A 17,517-nucleotide genomic window follows, 5' to 3' on the forward strand; every position below is an offset into this window, starting at 1 on the left:
TCAAGTGCCAGAAGGTTTCATTTCTCAGTACAATTTTGCATAATTGTCGCAGCAATCGTATCAGGCAATCGCTTTCCTGGACTTATAAAGGAGAGAAAGAACCAAACATTACAATTTTCTGCGAAGAGAATGCCTGAAGACAACTCCCCATTGCTCCTAGATAAACAGAAAAGAAAAATGAAAGTGACTGCATGGAAGCAACAACCCCCAACTGAACATTTATTGGGTTCAGTGTCCCAAAGTAATACAAGGGCTGCAAAAGATGCCATAGTGGAAAAAGTAAAATAAATAAATAAAATAACCGTCAAAACAGACATAAAATACTGGGCAACTTGACTCTTCCTTGTATTATTATTAACGAAGCGCTTTATGTCTTGTATAATGATTTGCTCTTTATACTGTGTAAAATTTTTGAAGCTTCCCTTAACCAATGCCCCTTCTTCGGGCCTGTAAGGTACTTTGAATAAATAAATAAGAGATGAGGCAAGGTTTGGGGATAGCAAAAAGTTTCAGCTGTGTACACAGTCGATCCTACTTGTAACAATATTCAAGTGCGACGAAAATTCCATTGTTTTAACCGATAGTTGTTATAACCGGGTTGCATGAAAAAAAAAAAAAAAAAATAGGGGGATGGCAGGGCTGCTGTGAGAAAACCATAATGGCGGGGAGGCCAGTGTCCCTCCCCACCACCTTCCTACGTCCGGCTGCTGATTGTGGTCACTTGTTAACTGTTTCCTGGGCATTCCGATTGTGTGTAACAAGCCGCGGCTGTCGGCGTTAAAGAATGGCACTGGTATAACAACTGCAAAGAGGGGTCACAGGTGGCAAGCGATATGCGAGCTCCGCCGAGGCATCGCTTTGGTGGCCCCAAAAGGGGCCTTTAAAAAAATGCGAGAAGGTTGCTGCGGCAGCCTGTCAGCTTGCGAAATCTGAGGTGAGATCCCCACAAGCGCCATGCCACGTACTTCTCACTGGCTTGCACGAGAAAGCCCCATGTCCATCAGCCTTGCATGCTTTATGCGAAGCTTGCCGACATCCTTCTCCAAGGCATACAAGTGCTCCACGTGATGCAACAGAAGGTCCCTCCCGAAAACGAAGCACCGGAGGGACTGAATTATCTGCTGGGCATTTTGTGAGGACAACGTTGAGGCAGCCTGCCCTACCACGACATCGCTTTTATCGTTGCCATTGCTATCCGATGCAAGCACATTCGCAACGATCGTCTCATCAGTTAGAAGCACTTCGTTGCCAAATCTACAGCCGTGCGCTTTCTTTTCACCAGCAATGTCGTCCATTGTTGATGATCCACGGGCCGATCAGCCATCTTCCGTGATGGCGGCGAGTCAAACGAGGCTGAGAAACCATGCGGCCAGGAACAATTTCAACATAATCAACAAAGACGACCACGAGTGATTAAGCTGTTTGCAGAACTGTGCTGGATGAGGAGACAGCGAGCAATCTGGGAGCAGCGCAGTTGACGTGGTCCATTCGTGTTTCGGAGGGTGGCACGGCATAGAGCTATGGGCGCAGCCCATTCCCGTTCGGAGGGGTGGAAGGGTGACGGGAGAGAGGTGTGGGAGAAGGCTGGAAAATGAGTGTGCGGCGGCTGCTGGGGCCGCGGGCCATCATCAGAGGCTCGAATCTCTCGTTTCTTTTTTCTTTTTCTTTTTTTTTCTTTTCAAGGAGATTGCATTTTACTACCTTTCGGCACGGACACCCAGCAGCCGGACTTCATCTCCATAACCGATTGTGCGGCATTGGGGAATTGTAGTAAGCAGGTTATTTCACCACGGTAAACATACAAAAGTTGACAGTGCAGCAGCTCCTCACTGTTATAACCGATATATCGTTAAAACCAGTATCGTTATAAGTGGGTTCGACTGTAATACAATTGAGGCATACTCAGTGAAAACATTTATTTAGATCGAACTCCGCGCTTCAATCATTGTTACCCTTGGTTATTCACCATCAGAAAAAAAAAAGGAACTGAAATAGACCTAGCACTTCCGAAGAAATCAGCAAGCGAAGCAAAGTAGGAAGCAAGAAAAAATTCTAAAATAACGGCTCTCAAAGTTGGCCCTCATACTTTAGTTCACTGAAAGGCACCAGGGTTATACACTCGAACCTCATTATGACAAAGTTGAAGGGGGCACTGAAATTACTTCGTTATTTGCTTCAGTATATCCGTTATTGCCATTTAGAACTGCAATATATGCACATTGGGGTGCACAATTGTAAACATGGACCTTAGAAGACAGCTTTGAGGGCCGCAGAACCGTTACGTGGACACATGTGGGATGTAATTTTAATAAAACAGAAAAGAATCTTCGGCGTGTGCAATCCAAAAGTTCTTGGCAACCAATGCTACAGCCCTTTGATATCTCCCCTGTGTTCCAATGTGGTGATCTTTCGCTTCTGCTTTCCACTTGGCTCATTGTGGTTGAACAGCACGTGGAACAAAACACAGTGCTCCACTGTGTGACTGAAAAGGCAAGCGGACTTCGCCGCCACGGCTTGGCTCGGCCGGCTCGTGGCCTCTGAGAATGCACTGCTGCCAATGCCATCTCGGAGGCCGTGCCCAGGTGCCAGCCTGCGCGGCGCACCACAGAAAGGGTGAGAAACGAATGCGCAAATATTGCACACCACCGCGCATAGCCAAGCCGTGCGTGCAAGAAGCCAAGTCGTGCAAGGTGCAAGTGCGGCCTGGACGTGACCGCCAATATTGTGCCAGGGAGATCTCGAAGGCCAGGCCAACGTGCCAGCGATCGAACGATTATTCTAGACGAAAACTCTAGAGACAACTCTAGAGAAGCTCCCTGCATAACACCCGTGCACTGAAATCTGTAACCCCAAGGGCACCGCCGCCATGTTGATACTCTGTGCAGGCGTACAGGCACAGACGATGAGATGCGAATCAGACAAGACGAGCAATCAATGCAGTCCCCAGCCTCCCTCAGTATGGTGGTGCCATCCAGTTCAGGCGCTTGCAAACACATCCTTTTACATATTATAAATGTCACATAAACGATCAACAAATAGTCGAAAAACTTTGGTCAAAAGTATATAGAATGAACTTCACACATTATCCATATGTATGTGCTATGAGAAAATGCTTGTTTCTGCATATTTTGATTCATGTTAGTATTATGCAAATGGGAGGTAGCAATATCATGGTATCTTTGCAGTTGCCCCTTCTTTTGCCTGACTTTTCCTCTAGAGTCAGTATAGTAACACTACAATGAACCGACAGCAACCTTCGCAAACACGTGCCCTGTTGCCACTTCGTCATGGCGATGACAGCCTGTCTGATGGCAGCAGGCTGTTGCCAATGCTGTATCGCCAATGCTGTGTTGCCAATGCTGCTGGATAGATACGAAAGCATTTGTTAAATGATTCAGTAATTCTGTAGAGAACAGAGCCAACCACTGGCGCAGTAGTAAGTACAGTACATATGGGGGCTCCATACAAAGCAATTGCAAGTGAGCTACTTGCTAAGAAGACAGCAGCAGCAAGCATGGTCAACAAAATCGGAGGAAGGTTACCCTAGAAAATTTCGCTTTGATAAGCAGAAGTCGTCACTCTGCTGGCAACCACACGGGCTATGTTGCTCACCTTGAAGCTGCCCACTGGTGAAGAGGGGGAGTTTGCTGATGATTTGCTTCACTGTGCTACAGCGCGCCAAGCCACACAGTGCCTGTAATGAACAAGAAACAATGCACACAAATAACCAACGAGGTAATTATAGGACACACAGTACAGTTGGGAACAAAAGTCTAGAGAACGCAGCATCAGCAAAAAATTTATATTGCTTCCAACACAGGTAGAACCAGTTAGAACCACCTCAATTTGACTTCTGCGATATTCAATATCTTTAAATATTCAAAGGACCATTAGGCTGTATCGTTCAAAATTCAGTATTCAAAGTTTTCAAAGTTCAATAAACTCTCGTTAACTCAAGCTCTGATATCTTGAAATATCAGCGCAGTCGGAAGTATCTTTCTCGCCACTGCAAATTCCAATTCACAGTGCAAACAAATTGGCATGCCTTGTGGTTGCGCAATCTCAACTCATGCATTTTTTTTCTCCTTATATTGCAAAGCTTTTGTACCCGACTCCAGATATCTTGACGTCTCGACTGCGAGAATACCAGAGAAATACTACCCAAAGAATTCCATACTTTGCATCTGCGACAACGAAAAGCAGTTAAAAAGAAATTCTGCAGACACTGCAAATTCCAATTAACAGCGCAAACAAATTGGCGTGATTTGTGGTTGTGCAATCTCTTGCAGGAGGAGCCCTGACATCGACTCCCGGAGAAGCCTCTCTATCTGCACTTTTATCACTTGGAGCCCTAGTGCACCTCTGCACATTCCGCTGCGACCACAGAGTTCAGGTCAGAAAGACCAACCGTGGTGTTCAAAACTCTGCAGTGATTGCTGGAGCAGGAAACACGTCATGGCCATCGTGCTTTGGGAAGTGCCCCGTCGCACACAAGTTGCCTAGACAACGAGGCAGCGTCGCTTGCAGTTGCTTTTCACATGGCAGCAGTGGGCCACTTCGGTCATCCCCTTCTGGCTACCCCCAGGCTGCCAGAGCACCTTATTTTTTCTCGGGTTGCTGTGCCCGCGGCAGCACATGCCAAGCTCACCGGTCGCTGCCATGCCGGTAGCATGTTTACATTTATCCTATGGCCAGTTGCCCCGACGTTCGATTTTGCAAACTTCGGGCAGCTTTTGGTTGTCTCCTCCATGGTTTTGGGATCCCAGCCCAGGTGACTTCCTGTCTGGACCGGAACTAGCTGGCTGCCGTCTAGGTGCCAGCGGACTGCCAGAACTGAGAAAATCTAAGAGGCCCAGTGAATGAGTGTGCTGGCACCTGGACGGCTGGATGTAGTGTGGCCACATGCCACACTACATCCAACAGAATACGGTGATTTCACTAGCAACATACAACTGCTTAACACACATTGTGACAGGACTTACTTTACAAGCGAGGGCACGCATGGAATCTGCGTCGGTGATGGGGCTCTTTACAGTCAGCAGATTCAGCAACACCTGCATGGAGTTAAAAACATTGTTCTCATATCCCTTCTGCTGAGAAAATGTTGACTTCAGTATCATAGCCTGAACAGCTGCAGCGGACAACGGATTTCCATCAATTAGGACAAATACTCAAAGTTTGGTCGTCCTGCTATTTCAGACTCGTCCTGAAGCAGCTTAGGCCAAGCGTAGAGCTTAAGTACTGTCTTAATAGTAACCAGTATGAAATGGCTTGTCACACACAGATGGGAGCTAAACCAGTTCAGCTGCAGCCTTTCCAGGCCTGCTTGAATACCCACAGGTTTATCTTGATTACAAGTGCACATATGATTACCATCGTGAGTACGCACTCACCTAAGCTACAGATAACCAAGACTGCTGGTACTCTACGGCACCGAAGTGGGTATTGGTGAAGGGGGAAACAGCATTCAATGAACATCAGTGATGTGGCAGTGCAGATGGTAGACACATCTCAAAAGCCTTTGGCACAACACCTCGACCTTGCTGGCCAAAGTGTCATGCCGTTGGCTTCCGCGGGTACTAGCACTGAACTTCCCTCCACAAAACTGTGTAGCGTCCAAAGGATCAGTACAGCGCATTCCCGACAGCGGGTAACCGCAGAATTTAGTGCCGTCTTTCAGATTGCGGAGGTCAATTTGCTCGTACCATGATGCCGTTGTTGGCCCGGACGCAGTTCCACATCTTGCTCAGCAAGTCCTCGCCGCTCTTGACTGCAGCCCGCTTCCGCACGCTGCCCGACACAACTCGTCCGACGCTGCCTCCTAACTGTTGCCGGAGGAAAGGGAAGCACGCATTCATGCAAACAAAGACATTTCAGTGCCCTTCATTGCACCAAATCAAGATACAGTTGACTTCTGTTTGTTTCATATTGACTGACTAGATTAAAACACTGCATTAGTTTAGGCTATTTATTCAAAACTTAACATTTCACTGGAAGAACAGTGTTCCCAGTGCATAATTAAGACCAACGACCACACAGTTTTTGCCGACTTCTAATGCCCTTGACACTAATGCCCTTAGGGTTGAAAATTGAACCCAAAGCCAATTACTGACCGTAACAGGGTGTCTACCAAGTCAACAATTTCAAGTTCCCTGAGTTCTCCAGGTTTTCCCTGAGTGACACAGAACTTTATTTTATGTCAAGACAGGCTGACACCACATCAGTCGATGCTGTCTCGCAAGTAAGCATTTGAAGAAAATAAAAAAAAAAAACTAATCCAGCTTGAATAATAAGTAGTATTGTTTATCTTATTCAAAATAGAAAATTGAAGGGAGGGGATAGTAAAACGCGGAGCAAATATCTTCAAAAAAGAAAAATGGTAAATGTTATTGCAAATTGAGTTGAACATTTTCAAGAATGAATAAAAATAGATGGATGCAAAAGCAAATATTTTCAAAAATGAGCTATTTCTATCAAGTGATAGCAAATTCATTGGTATTAGGCCTGAACTTTGCCATGAGCGAGATTTTCTCAGCAGCTGAAAAGTCCGCCTCAACTGTCCTCGCATACTCTCAGCCCATGCACAATGCCTCTGTTTTGTGTTTCACTGCTTTCAAGAGTTTATTTTGGTTTGGATGAGGGTCACCTGCATCTTTCCGTCAGCCAACACTTTGCTTTTTGAGCTCAAGCTCCTTCAAAGTAGAGGCAGCACAGTTTCTTTCCCAATCATTCCTGAATGCGACGGTCATTTCAGTTCTTGTCCTCGTGCTGCTGCACGTTCGCCCCACGGACCATTTGAGGCATCCTCTTGGTCAGTTGTACAGTCAACATCCAATTTTTCGGACTCCCCAGGGGCCACGAAAACGTCCGAAAAATCAAATCGGGCAGTTTGAAAAAATTTACTTTTACTGCCCCTAAGGGCTCGAATCCTTACAGGCATGTCCGAAAAAACTCTGTACACCTATTAGGCATATTGGTGCTTGTACTATGACAGGAGAAAGTGGGTGCACGCGTGTATAATTATGGAATACATACTGTGTCCCGTGACAATTGCTCCTTCCCACACTTGTTAAGTTTCACCGCAAAACTTCATGCATGCTTTGCCGCGTAATATCCCTGTGCCGAGGCGAAGCTGTCATTCGGGAACCGGCATTATGCTACGCGCCATACCTTCTAAGCTTCGAAGCCAATCGTGAGGATTACGAAGGCGAAGTCGGTGCCATTACTGACAGCAGCGAATTCTTTCAATGAAAAACAGAGCACTGAATGGCAAGAACTTTAATAGCGAACATTGAAGCAGCTAGCCTTGCATTGCCGCGGTCGTGGCTATGGCTGCCAGCGGATCTGCGTGCGAGAGCGATGGTTCGAGGCGGCAAGATAATAAAAACGGCGGTGTTGGCTTTGATCAATGCTGTTTCGGACCTGCGGTCATGGCAATAAGTCCGGAAAATCGGACAGCCGAGGGTTCTTGCATCTGAAATTACAGATGTTCTTATACATTGACTCTATGGGGCACATGGTGGTGCCATGAAGCCGTCCGAATTATCGGGCATTTCCCTAAAATGGGGCATCCAGAAAATCGGTCGTTGACTGTACACTGGCAACTCCTCCAGCCGACGACACGGCGTCAAAGACATTTCGTTACGATTCCCCTCTTTTACTCGAGCCAGCACTACGACGACTTTCATTCCCTTTCAATAAAATGACGGCTAATTTTTCCTGATCATAGCACAAGTTCCCCCGAGTTTTTTCCGACTATTCAAAATCCCTGAGAACTCCCGGTTTTCTCGGTTGATAGACACCCTGGTAACTTGTCTTTGGCAGTGGGAGCAATGCAACTTTGTCTGAAGGAGTGCGACTTGTCACTGGCAATATTTGTACAACCTCCCATGAGCACAGTTTGGGATTGGGGGTCAAAGGGTTAAAAATGGAAAGGGCCCACTGTCACAGAACATAGTATGCGCCCTTTTAAACAAATATGCATGCAAAACTGTATCAGATGTTGCTGTGCTGACTTTGGGCCTTTCTTGCTGTTACTTGTTTGCGGCTTGCATTTTTTTTTTTTTTTTACCACGGTTACTTGACAAAAGTATTAACAGGGTTCTACTGTATAGACAAGGGAAAACAAAGCACATATTTCCGTGTGATTCCTCCTACAATTTTCATACTATAATTTGCTGATATATTTTAAGAACATAGTACATGACAGACATTGAGAAATTAAATCCAAAAATCCCACAAACTCAAACCAACTTCTACCCAAGCCAAAACGTTAACCCTTCTACTTTTTAATATTTATGTAGTAATGTTAGCATTGTGTCATAAAATGCAATGTCCGATCTGTTCTTTTGCCTTTGATTTTTTTTAAATACTTTGTGAAGTCGCTACAGTTGGTCTGTCAAGTATTTGCTGTGAGCTCAGGAATATGTTTTTCTGTACTAAAACCTATATACAGTAGAACCATGTTCATACATATTGAAAAAAAAAAACATGAGAAGAAACATACTAATTGGGAAAACATAGGATCCAAAGTGACTAAAAAAAAAAATGAGTTGCCTCTCCCATAATCGAGAGTAGATGTAAGCATGAAGTGGCAATCGGCAAAGCAGAATGGTTGCAGATGATACTAGTCATAATCTTAAAATGAGTGCCGCATGTTTGCAACGGCACACCTCACCACACCCCACCACACCGCGCCATACTGTGCACAGGTCCACATGGACGCTGCCCAGCTAGAAGAAGGGAAACCGGCTGAAGGAGACACGACAGGCAGCAAAAGGTGTCAGGGAGACAGAGCGCACTGCCCAGCTAGAGGAAGAAAAATGCCTGAAGAAGGCGCGACCAAACGTCTCAGCAAATCTCAATTCTTGCTCCGTGATCTCGACGCAAGAGGTTACGTCTTGGGCCACCACTGAGCAAAGAGCTGGCTTCACCGAGCGTTTGCTTGCCAAGGCTGGCTGCGTGACGTAATGCTCTTTCCTAAATTTTTCCTTCCTCCTTGGAGGCAAAGCCGTGCATCAGACTCTTCCGGCGCCACGCCATGCCGCAGCTCGGCGAGCGCAGTAGATCTGCAACAAATTCCATTTCCCAGTGCATGGTGCCCTATATCTGCCTTTTGAACGTCGCTATTGGAAATGACAGAAGCAATAGTTTTGTAACTTGTTTGGGCTGTAACTAGCATATGTATAGTGGTCCTGTACAAGGGGTTGGGGGCCAGAGACACCATTTTCTTAAGTTTTGACTGGTTGTTTGAATGATCTCGTTTTGTTCTTGCAACTTGCCCAGATAACAGTTCTTGCTTTTGGCTGAAGGTCACTTGACGGTCGCCGACAACGGGAGCTAAAAGCCTTCCACGCTTGGAATTTCAGAGTCAACTATCGTTGACATCGTTATAATGCGAAGCATGTCGCAGATCGCTGCGGCGCGAGAAGCCGATGCGCGTCGAGCTGGTGGAGCTTCGGCGGCCTGAGACATGTTTTGTTATTTTCCTACTACGCAGTGTTTAAAGACGGCCGTGGTAAACTGGAGCGAAACTGAGCTAGTGGGCAACGCCGGATGTGGCCGAAGCGAAACGTCATGCCCACATTCATGCCCACATCGTACCGGCGGCAGCAGGCAATGGTGGCACGTTTGGATGACATCAATGGCACTACACACCACACGCTGCGAAACAGATAGGTGAAGGTGCGCATCGCAATAGGTTTGGCGGCGATAGCTGTGAATGTGGTGTGTGATGACCCTGGCAGAGATTTGCCGGCAACAGAATAAGAAACTGTGCGCGCCGTCGTTCTCACATGAGACGGGCAGCTGTATACTGTTTTCAATTGCACGTGCCTCAAGCCTTTTTTCTGTTCACATGGGATCTAGCAGCCAGAAAACGTATCATACAATCGCAGTTTGGCAATGTACTGAACACTGCTGCCGAAAAATCATGTTTTCCGGGATAGTATGAATTGGTAAAAAATGAGCGTAACACTATTGGGCCATTTTTTGTGCTCTGGATTGCAAACGTTGGCGCCGGGTAAACGTACGTAATGGGAACGCATCAAAAAGGTTCTACTGTATATTAAAATTCCATAGTCAGTATTTTACACTATATACGCTGTACAACTCTAATTCGCTTTCAGCTGAAGGCACATGGACGAGTGAGAGTCGGTAAACCAACACAGTAAAGTACTTGTCTTTTACCACATTTTTCCAAAGTAACAACTACAAAGGCCCGAGATTACCGACACAACAAGATGCATACAAATGAAAGCCACTGGCTTGCTCACCCTCGACATGGGCCCACAGACACAGTTGATGACGACGTTGAGGGCCGACCTCTGGACATCGGGGTCAGCAACAATTTCCCCATCAGCTGCAGCTAATATAACACTGGAAAAACAGAGCGTGGTTGCAATATAATATAAACACAATGTCTCCGTCTGCAAAACTTGAATTTACACTGTCAGCCCAAACAACCCAGCATTTTAGGAGCCACTCGCCAAGTCTCGGCATTCCAAAGTGACAAGTGCAGATCGCACAGCTACAATAAACCGACGTAGCATGTACAAAACAGCTGAAAATTAAAAACCTGCGAGCCTTTCCATCGAGAAGGGCCGCTCACTTCAACATCTGAAATAACATCACAGGTGTAGCACTTCTATGTCATAGGTGTAAGTGCCAGTAATACTGAAATAACCAGCAGCAGTGTCGAAAACTTGGGCATTCCTGCGATATGGAGCGTATTGTTACGGAGCAGTGGGGCATGGTGTTGAATACAAACCGACTATGAACAAATAATATAATCAGGTGAGAATAACTTGCAGCTGGTTCGGGCAGCCATCTTGCGCATGTAGAGTTGGTACAGTTTGTAAATACCCTGTAAGTAAACCTCGGCTTCACCAATTCTGCACAGTGGCAGAATAAAACAACCTCTGGAATGCAAGGCGCAACAGGAGAGAACAAAAGGGGTCGGCGGAGAAAGCAAAAGTCGTGATGCGAACTTTATGTGGGCCCCCGTCTCCAACACAGTAGAGGGCAACAAAGGAATGTCACCAGCGGACACTGTTTGAGGAAATGGGAGAGTGCTTCGGCTGTGGAGAGGGTATCTCACTTCCTCGCACCATGACCTTCCAAAACTTCATTTGCTTCTATCTCAGCTATTACTGAACCCTGTAAAAAAAATTCTTGCACTCCCTGCATGGTGCTTAACAAGTTCTAGAGTTCTAGTGTATAAGCGAATTTCCCGACAGGGCTCAGAGAGGAGCACTTCAATTTCAGGCTTGGAGTTTTCACTACCGTATTTACTCGCATAATTTGCACACTTCTTTTTTCGATTTTAGAGCTCCGAAAAAGGGGTGCGCAGATTACGTGGAGATGTCGCGAACACATCCGAAATGATGTGCAAGACATAGCAACGACCGCGATATATACCTTAAAAAGAAAAATTATAGCGCAAACGAAGGGTACCTGTTTAACAGAATTATCACATACTTTACCCAGCCAGATCTGGTCATGCATGGTCTATTCGGAATCACTGGTGGAGAGGTCCAAATAAAAATCCGTTTGTGATCTTCAGCTTGAAGATCGCGAACGGCGGTTGTTTTCGGCCACCGGCTGTCATGGCAAGCATAACCGTGCAGTGTTCCTTTTCACAGCTGGTTGTCTTTATAGGAACGAACGAGACGCCTTTCTCGCTCACTACTGCGTTAGGTGGAATATCAAAGGTCAACAGTGTTTCGTCTGTGTTCCCAATCTGGGACATGTCGAGGTTTCCAGTTTCGCATAGCCCAATCACAAAACGGTGAAACAGAACAACCTTCTCCTCGTAATCATGTGGCAACCGCTGGCAGAGGCTTGGTCTCTGTCTGAGAGACAGCTGATGGCATCTCTTGAAACGCGGCACCCACCCCCTGCTTGCCTTGAACGACGAAGCAGGGACCTTTTTCTCCTGCGCTATCTTTCTTGCCCCGAACTTCAGCATCTTTGGAACGCTCTCCTTCTAGGTCTTGTATTTACAAGCGAACTCTTCTGCTTTCTCCAGTACCGAACGTGACTCGCATTCACGCTGAAGTGCTTGGTGGCAGCACGGTTCCTGTTTTCTTTGGCAAACTCTATAAGAGTGAGCTTGAATTTCGCCAAATAGTTATTGTAGCCCATCTCAAGCGAACAGCGAAAACACGACTGGCTGATGGCAAAACCTAAATTTTCTAAATCAACAAAAGATGCGCTGCAGCGCAGACGTAGAGAATGAGGGGCCACGTGGGTACAAGTTGGCGCAACTGGCCCTCGCGCGCGTCCGACGCAGAAAATAGTCCGTGCCGTGTTGCGTGCATGCATTCTCATGGCGGGAGAGAAAGGGAGATGGAGGCAAACGCTCGAGCAGTTCCGAAAACCGGTGAACAGGTTCGCGTGTTCGGGTACGATCCAGTGTAGTTTGGGGGCTTCCGGAGAAAAGAACGAAGTCCTCGTAAGAAGGCACTTCACACTCGCAGCCCGTCATGTGTATGACTGCACTCGCCTGCGCGGCAAGGAGCGCGGCCGTCCAAAGTCTCTCCGTGGGCGCGCCAGCAAGCTAGCTGGGGCAGGACGAGGAGCACAAAATATGCGAGAAAATTTTTTTCTTGTAAAGCTGGCTAAATATTAGGGGTGCACAAATTATACGGGTAAATACGGTATGATGTGACTAAGTCATTAAATCACTGCACCCCCCCCCAACCCCCAACCTGTTTGGCACTATCCTTTACGCTCCCACTGCTAAAAGATGGGTCAGCAAAGGGGACCAAGTGGCCATCTACTTTGCAGCTTGCCTTGTACTAAATCTTTCCACAGTCAAGAAAACCATCATACCAATGTATCGTGGGGTGTCTGTGCATTTTGATTTCAGGGGCCACAACAGGCAGCATCGTAGCAGATCAGGACAGCAATGAACACATTTCCAAGGAATTGTGCTCGAGAAGATGGCGTTGCCCAACACGAAACCTCCGGTGCTGTTGTAGTAAACGAGTCCAGTATCGTAGAAGTTACTAAAGTCAGCTGATCTCTTTTCCATCTATTTTTTCCAGACTGTTAAACTGTTGGTCTAAACCACGGTAGCAGGAGAAGTGCACTGATGCAAACGTTCCACTGCAATTCACAAAGTGTGATGATGCAGCCCCGAAAACAGGCTACTGAGGGCCACAGTTGAGCCCCTGTGTTGAGACACGATGCTCACCACCACACTCGTGATGCAGTGGATTCGCGCGAGGTTGTTTCAGATTGTTGCTTCACCACTGATGCTTGCAACAGGGTTTGTACAAGCCTCCAAGACACAAATTAAACCATATTCAAAAAATTTCAAGGCTCCGTCAAAGCTTTTTCAAGGGTGCAGAGCATCATCCCATGCAGCAGTTATTTATTATAACATTTCCAAAACACCATGGTTATACATGTACTTAGCTGCAATGAAGTCGGCAAAATCGCCACTTTACTATGTCACATTAAAATTTCGTTAATAGTGAACTTGGGCTTTATACGCAAAGAAGTGCAGTCTTGCACAGAAGCGGCCATAAAGCTTTTCGCATAATCATGCAATCTGAAAAGAAAGAAAGAATTTCACTGAGGAAAAGAAAGTCATTTTATTGAATTTTAGAGTCTGCAACCAAAGATACGATTTTGAACCGTGTCGACATCTTTACATCGACAGAACGAAAGGAAGCCTGCGAAGCTTTCATGTTCACTCCGCCACAGCAGCTGATAGAGTCGCCCTCGATGAGATGACACTATGGGCCACCTTCGCTAGCCAAAATCATTGCACCTTTCACAGATTATCTCCAAGATAAGGTGAGAGGGCCACGAAAAAAAAAACACAATGTGAGCTGCTGCACCCGTTTTTGTGCAGTGCATGCAACGTGGCACGAGTTTACCGCGTTGCCAGCCTCACATGCCTTTCTCCCGTCTCCCTTCCACTCCTCCGAAATGAGAGTCTGACAGTGCCGATTGCGAAGGGGTGGAAGGAGAGAGGTCAGAGAGGGTGCGATAGCGACAAAGGCGGGCCATGCAGGGCGTGCAGATCAAAGGCGTGGGGGTAGCATTCACGCAGGTGCGACGGCTCTCTTTTTTTTCTTCTTTCGTATTTTACTGCAACATTTATTTTTTTCTAAAATGGGAAGTTTGCTGGATCCATGCCGGTCTGCCATAGAAGGCAAGTCACGAAATTGACCTTTGACTGCATTACTCAAGAAATTCAGGTGTTTTCAACGAAAAAAATAAACAAGGATTGCAGGATGTTCGAGGACCTTGAAAACGAAATTTTCAATTTCAGGGGTATTTTTCAAGGGTTTCAAGGAACTGTGCAAGTGTGCTGCAAATAATGCTGCAAGTTCTGATGCACATCTACTCTGACGCTGTAGAAATGGGTGCATTTTTAATTACTGCATCCACGTAGATTCAGCATGCAACACTTAAGATGCATGAACTTCACTAGAATACTTTATGAGGGTATGGTATGACCAATAATTTGTTTAACAAGCTTCTACCATACAAACTCAAGACGCCATTAACAAACGCGAATTTTTTTTAATGAATAGGTCAAGTGCAGCACAAACGTGGGCATGAAATGTGTAAAGCATCATTATTATCCAGATAATTCCATTGATGAATCGTTCTTGAAATGAAAACTACCGTAAAAACCGGACTAGAGGTCGGACCGGAATATAGGTCGATCCCCCAACTAACGAATTCTAAAAATGAAAGAAATATTTTTCAATGGCAAACGTACCGAAAGACACCCTTACCTTGAAACAAATGCAACTCATGCACAATAGTGACAGTATTTACTTAAATGCTGCTTGCATGTGCACCTGGCCAATTTCTAACAGTATCGCGCGACTATCGACCCGCGTGCTTGTCAGCACCTTATTAACGGCGCTGAGCGGTGAAACAAACGACATACGCGCATGTGTACATGTGCGCTTACTTTTGCTATTTCGCCGCTCTGTGCCATGATGATAAAGTGCTGACAAACACGCGGGTCGATGGTCGCGCTATACTGTTAAAAATTGGCCGGGTGTACAATACACAGAAGGGCAAGAAGTGCGCAAGCGCTACTCCGAACCAGAGCAACGCCTTTGATCAGAGTCGTATGAACTAGAGCTGGATGACGAGTGCTTCTCGCTGCCCAGTCCAGAGGCATGCGCGATCTCTACCGCTTTCAAACGTATGCCTTCGGCAGTCACAGGCAGCGATCTTACACGCAGCTCTCGGACGAACTCCGCAACCTTGTCTTCCAGTTCTGCGGTCCGCCCACGGAATGACGTTTTCTGTTGGTTTGCTGCTTCTGCCTCTGCCAGTACCGAATTCTCTTTTCGGATACTCCAAATTAGTGCTGTACTCTTTTCGGATACTCCAAATTAGTGCTGCGGGTACTCAATCACCTTCTTCTTGAAGGCGTCGGTGAATTGCCGTCGGCTTCCGCTCATTTTGAAACAAAATGTGAAAAAGCAGCCTTTAACCAATATAACTTTGTGACAATATAAACGCGAATTGGCGGTGCCACAATGTCGCCGCGCCGCGCTACTGCTGATGGCGATGGCAAAGGCCGCTCTTTACTTCATCCGCCCATTGTTGCAAGACTTCCGTAGTTTTTCCACCAATGTCCGGTATATAAGACGAGGGTCAACCTTCCGCAATGTTTTTTTTTAAAAAAAGTTCGACTTATATTCCAGTTTTTATGGTAGAAGCTGTTTGTGCGACTGCAGAAAAGGGTTAGCACTTGTACTAACACCTTACCAAGTAGCACACCCACATGAGAAGGACGGTTCTCTTTTTCTTTTTGAAACAATAAAATAGGAAGCCGTTCTAGTCACCTCATGCCGGCAGCAGATCGGACCTGCCCCGAAGGCAGGGCCACGTTCTGGCACAGGGCGATCTGGGCCCGGGGCACCACCGAGCAGACGGCGAGCACGTCGAGGGCGGCGCGCACCGTGTCCGCCTTGCCGGAGTGGTTCCAGTCGTAGGAGAGCGCCACCGTCTGCAGCAGCAGAGACACCCCGCCCAACCGCACCAGGTCTTCGACGGGGGTCCAGCGCGCCCGCGCGGGCAGCAGCTCCAGCAGCGTCCACATGTTTTCCGACACTGCCTCGATCGTGAAGCGCGACGCCCTGCACCGGTAGCCGGGCACTGCTGACACCACTGTTGACGCCGTCATGGCGGTGGCGCCAGATGATGACCACGGCTCGAGACTCCTGAGGGCATAGAAATCCAAGCAAGGCAAAGGAGTCACTATGCTTCGTTCAGAGGGACACTGAAGTCAAATAGTAAGTCAAGCTAAAATCAATCAATCAATCAATCAATCAATCAATCAATCAATTCTTTATTTCCCACAGCAGGTGGGGGTCCCTCAGACAAAAAGTGGGTGGAAACCACTTGAAAGTGCCCGAGGGCCCATGTAAATGACAACGGTTTTACGGACCAGATGTGTAATAATGTATGCCAGCACAATACAGTGATAAAGGAAGTCAGTAAAAAGAATAACACAATAAAGAATGAACACTACAAGTGCAACAAAGAAAATTATTCAATGAACACATACATTCAGGAAATCTTTAGTACAATATGCGAACATAACATGTTTAATGTGAACACAAATGACAAAATAACACAAAGATAAACACAATGCATAAAGCTAACAATCATCATTTCAATGATAATATGGCAACATAAAATAAGGACAATAACCAAGAATTAAAAATTATTCCCTCATTACAAGGCACCTGCCGGCGCTGCATGTACGTGAGTCACTGTGTTGTATGCATATTTCAGATAATCTTGTAAAAAAACACTCAAAATTTTAATTAGCAGAATAAATAAAAATAAACTAAACATATACACATGATTTATACTAATTATTTTATAACGAGAAAACAACGTGTATGTAGAGTTAGTGCACGGGATGTTCGCAGTGTACTGAAGTGATCTTTTTTTCTGTAACAGAAGAATGGCTTCCATGTTACGCAAAGTTGTGGTGCCCCAGACAAGGAAGCAATAATTTATGTGGGTAGCAAAGAGTGCATGATAAATTTGGAGTTTAGCTTGTTCTGGAAGTGACAGAACGCCAGCTGCATGTGATAATGATTTAATCAACGATTCAATATGGCACGCCCGTGCTATGTCAGTACAAAAAGTGACAGCCAAAATTTTGTCTGTCACTTACGTCAACAGGCATGCGTTCAAGCTCATTGCCACAGTGCATGCGGCAATGTGGCCCTGTGCGGGTTTTCACACCGAATATATAGAACATTAAAAAAATAATATGGTGGATATTTGATTTGTGAATCGAATAATTGGAACGTTCGCTATGTGATTCTATTCTGTGATACCTAAGTACAGTGAACTCTCTTTAAACAGAACCTAGAGGGACCAGGGACATTAGTTCCATTTACATTTTACAATTACCTTTTACAATTTACTACTGTAAATTCCATTTACAGTAGAACCTCATTAAACTGTACCCGCTTAAACAGCAGTTTCGTTTTAAAAGTAGTGCAGTCAAAT

General features: G+C 46.0%; 1 protein-coding gene across 6 annotated transcripts in view; it reads right to left on the minus strand.

Annotated features, from left to right (window-relative positions):
- mahj (LisH and WD40 domain-containing protein mahjong) overlaps positions 1-17,517 on the minus strand; it is a 136,229-nt gene that overhangs the window by 71,492 nt on the left and 47,220 nt on the right. For all 6 annotated transcript variants that reach the window (XM_055069298.2, XM_055069299.2, XM_050176270.3 and 3 more), the window contains exons 12-16: positions 15,831-16,208; positions 10,275-10,377; positions 5,706-5,825; positions 4,983-5,054; positions 3,613-3,694 (exon numbers count right to left, since the gene is read on the minus strand). In XM_055069298.2, the coding sequence (XP_054925273.1) occupies positions 3,613-3,694; positions 4,983-5,054; positions 5,706-5,825; positions 10,275-10,377; positions 15,831-16,208 (755 nt within the window). The remainder of the gene's footprint in view (positions 1-3,612; positions 3,695-4,982; positions 5,055-5,705; positions 5,826-10,274; positions 10,378-15,830; positions 16,209-17,517) is intronic.

The sequence above is a fragment of the Dermacentor andersoni genome, chromosome 9, assembly GCF_023375885.2.
Source record: "Dermacentor andersoni chromosome 9, qqDerAnde1_hic_scaffold, whole genome shotgun sequence".
In the NCBI taxonomy this organism is placed as follows: domain Eukaryota; kingdom Metazoa; phylum Arthropoda; class Arachnida; order Ixodida; family Ixodidae; genus Dermacentor; species Dermacentor andersoni.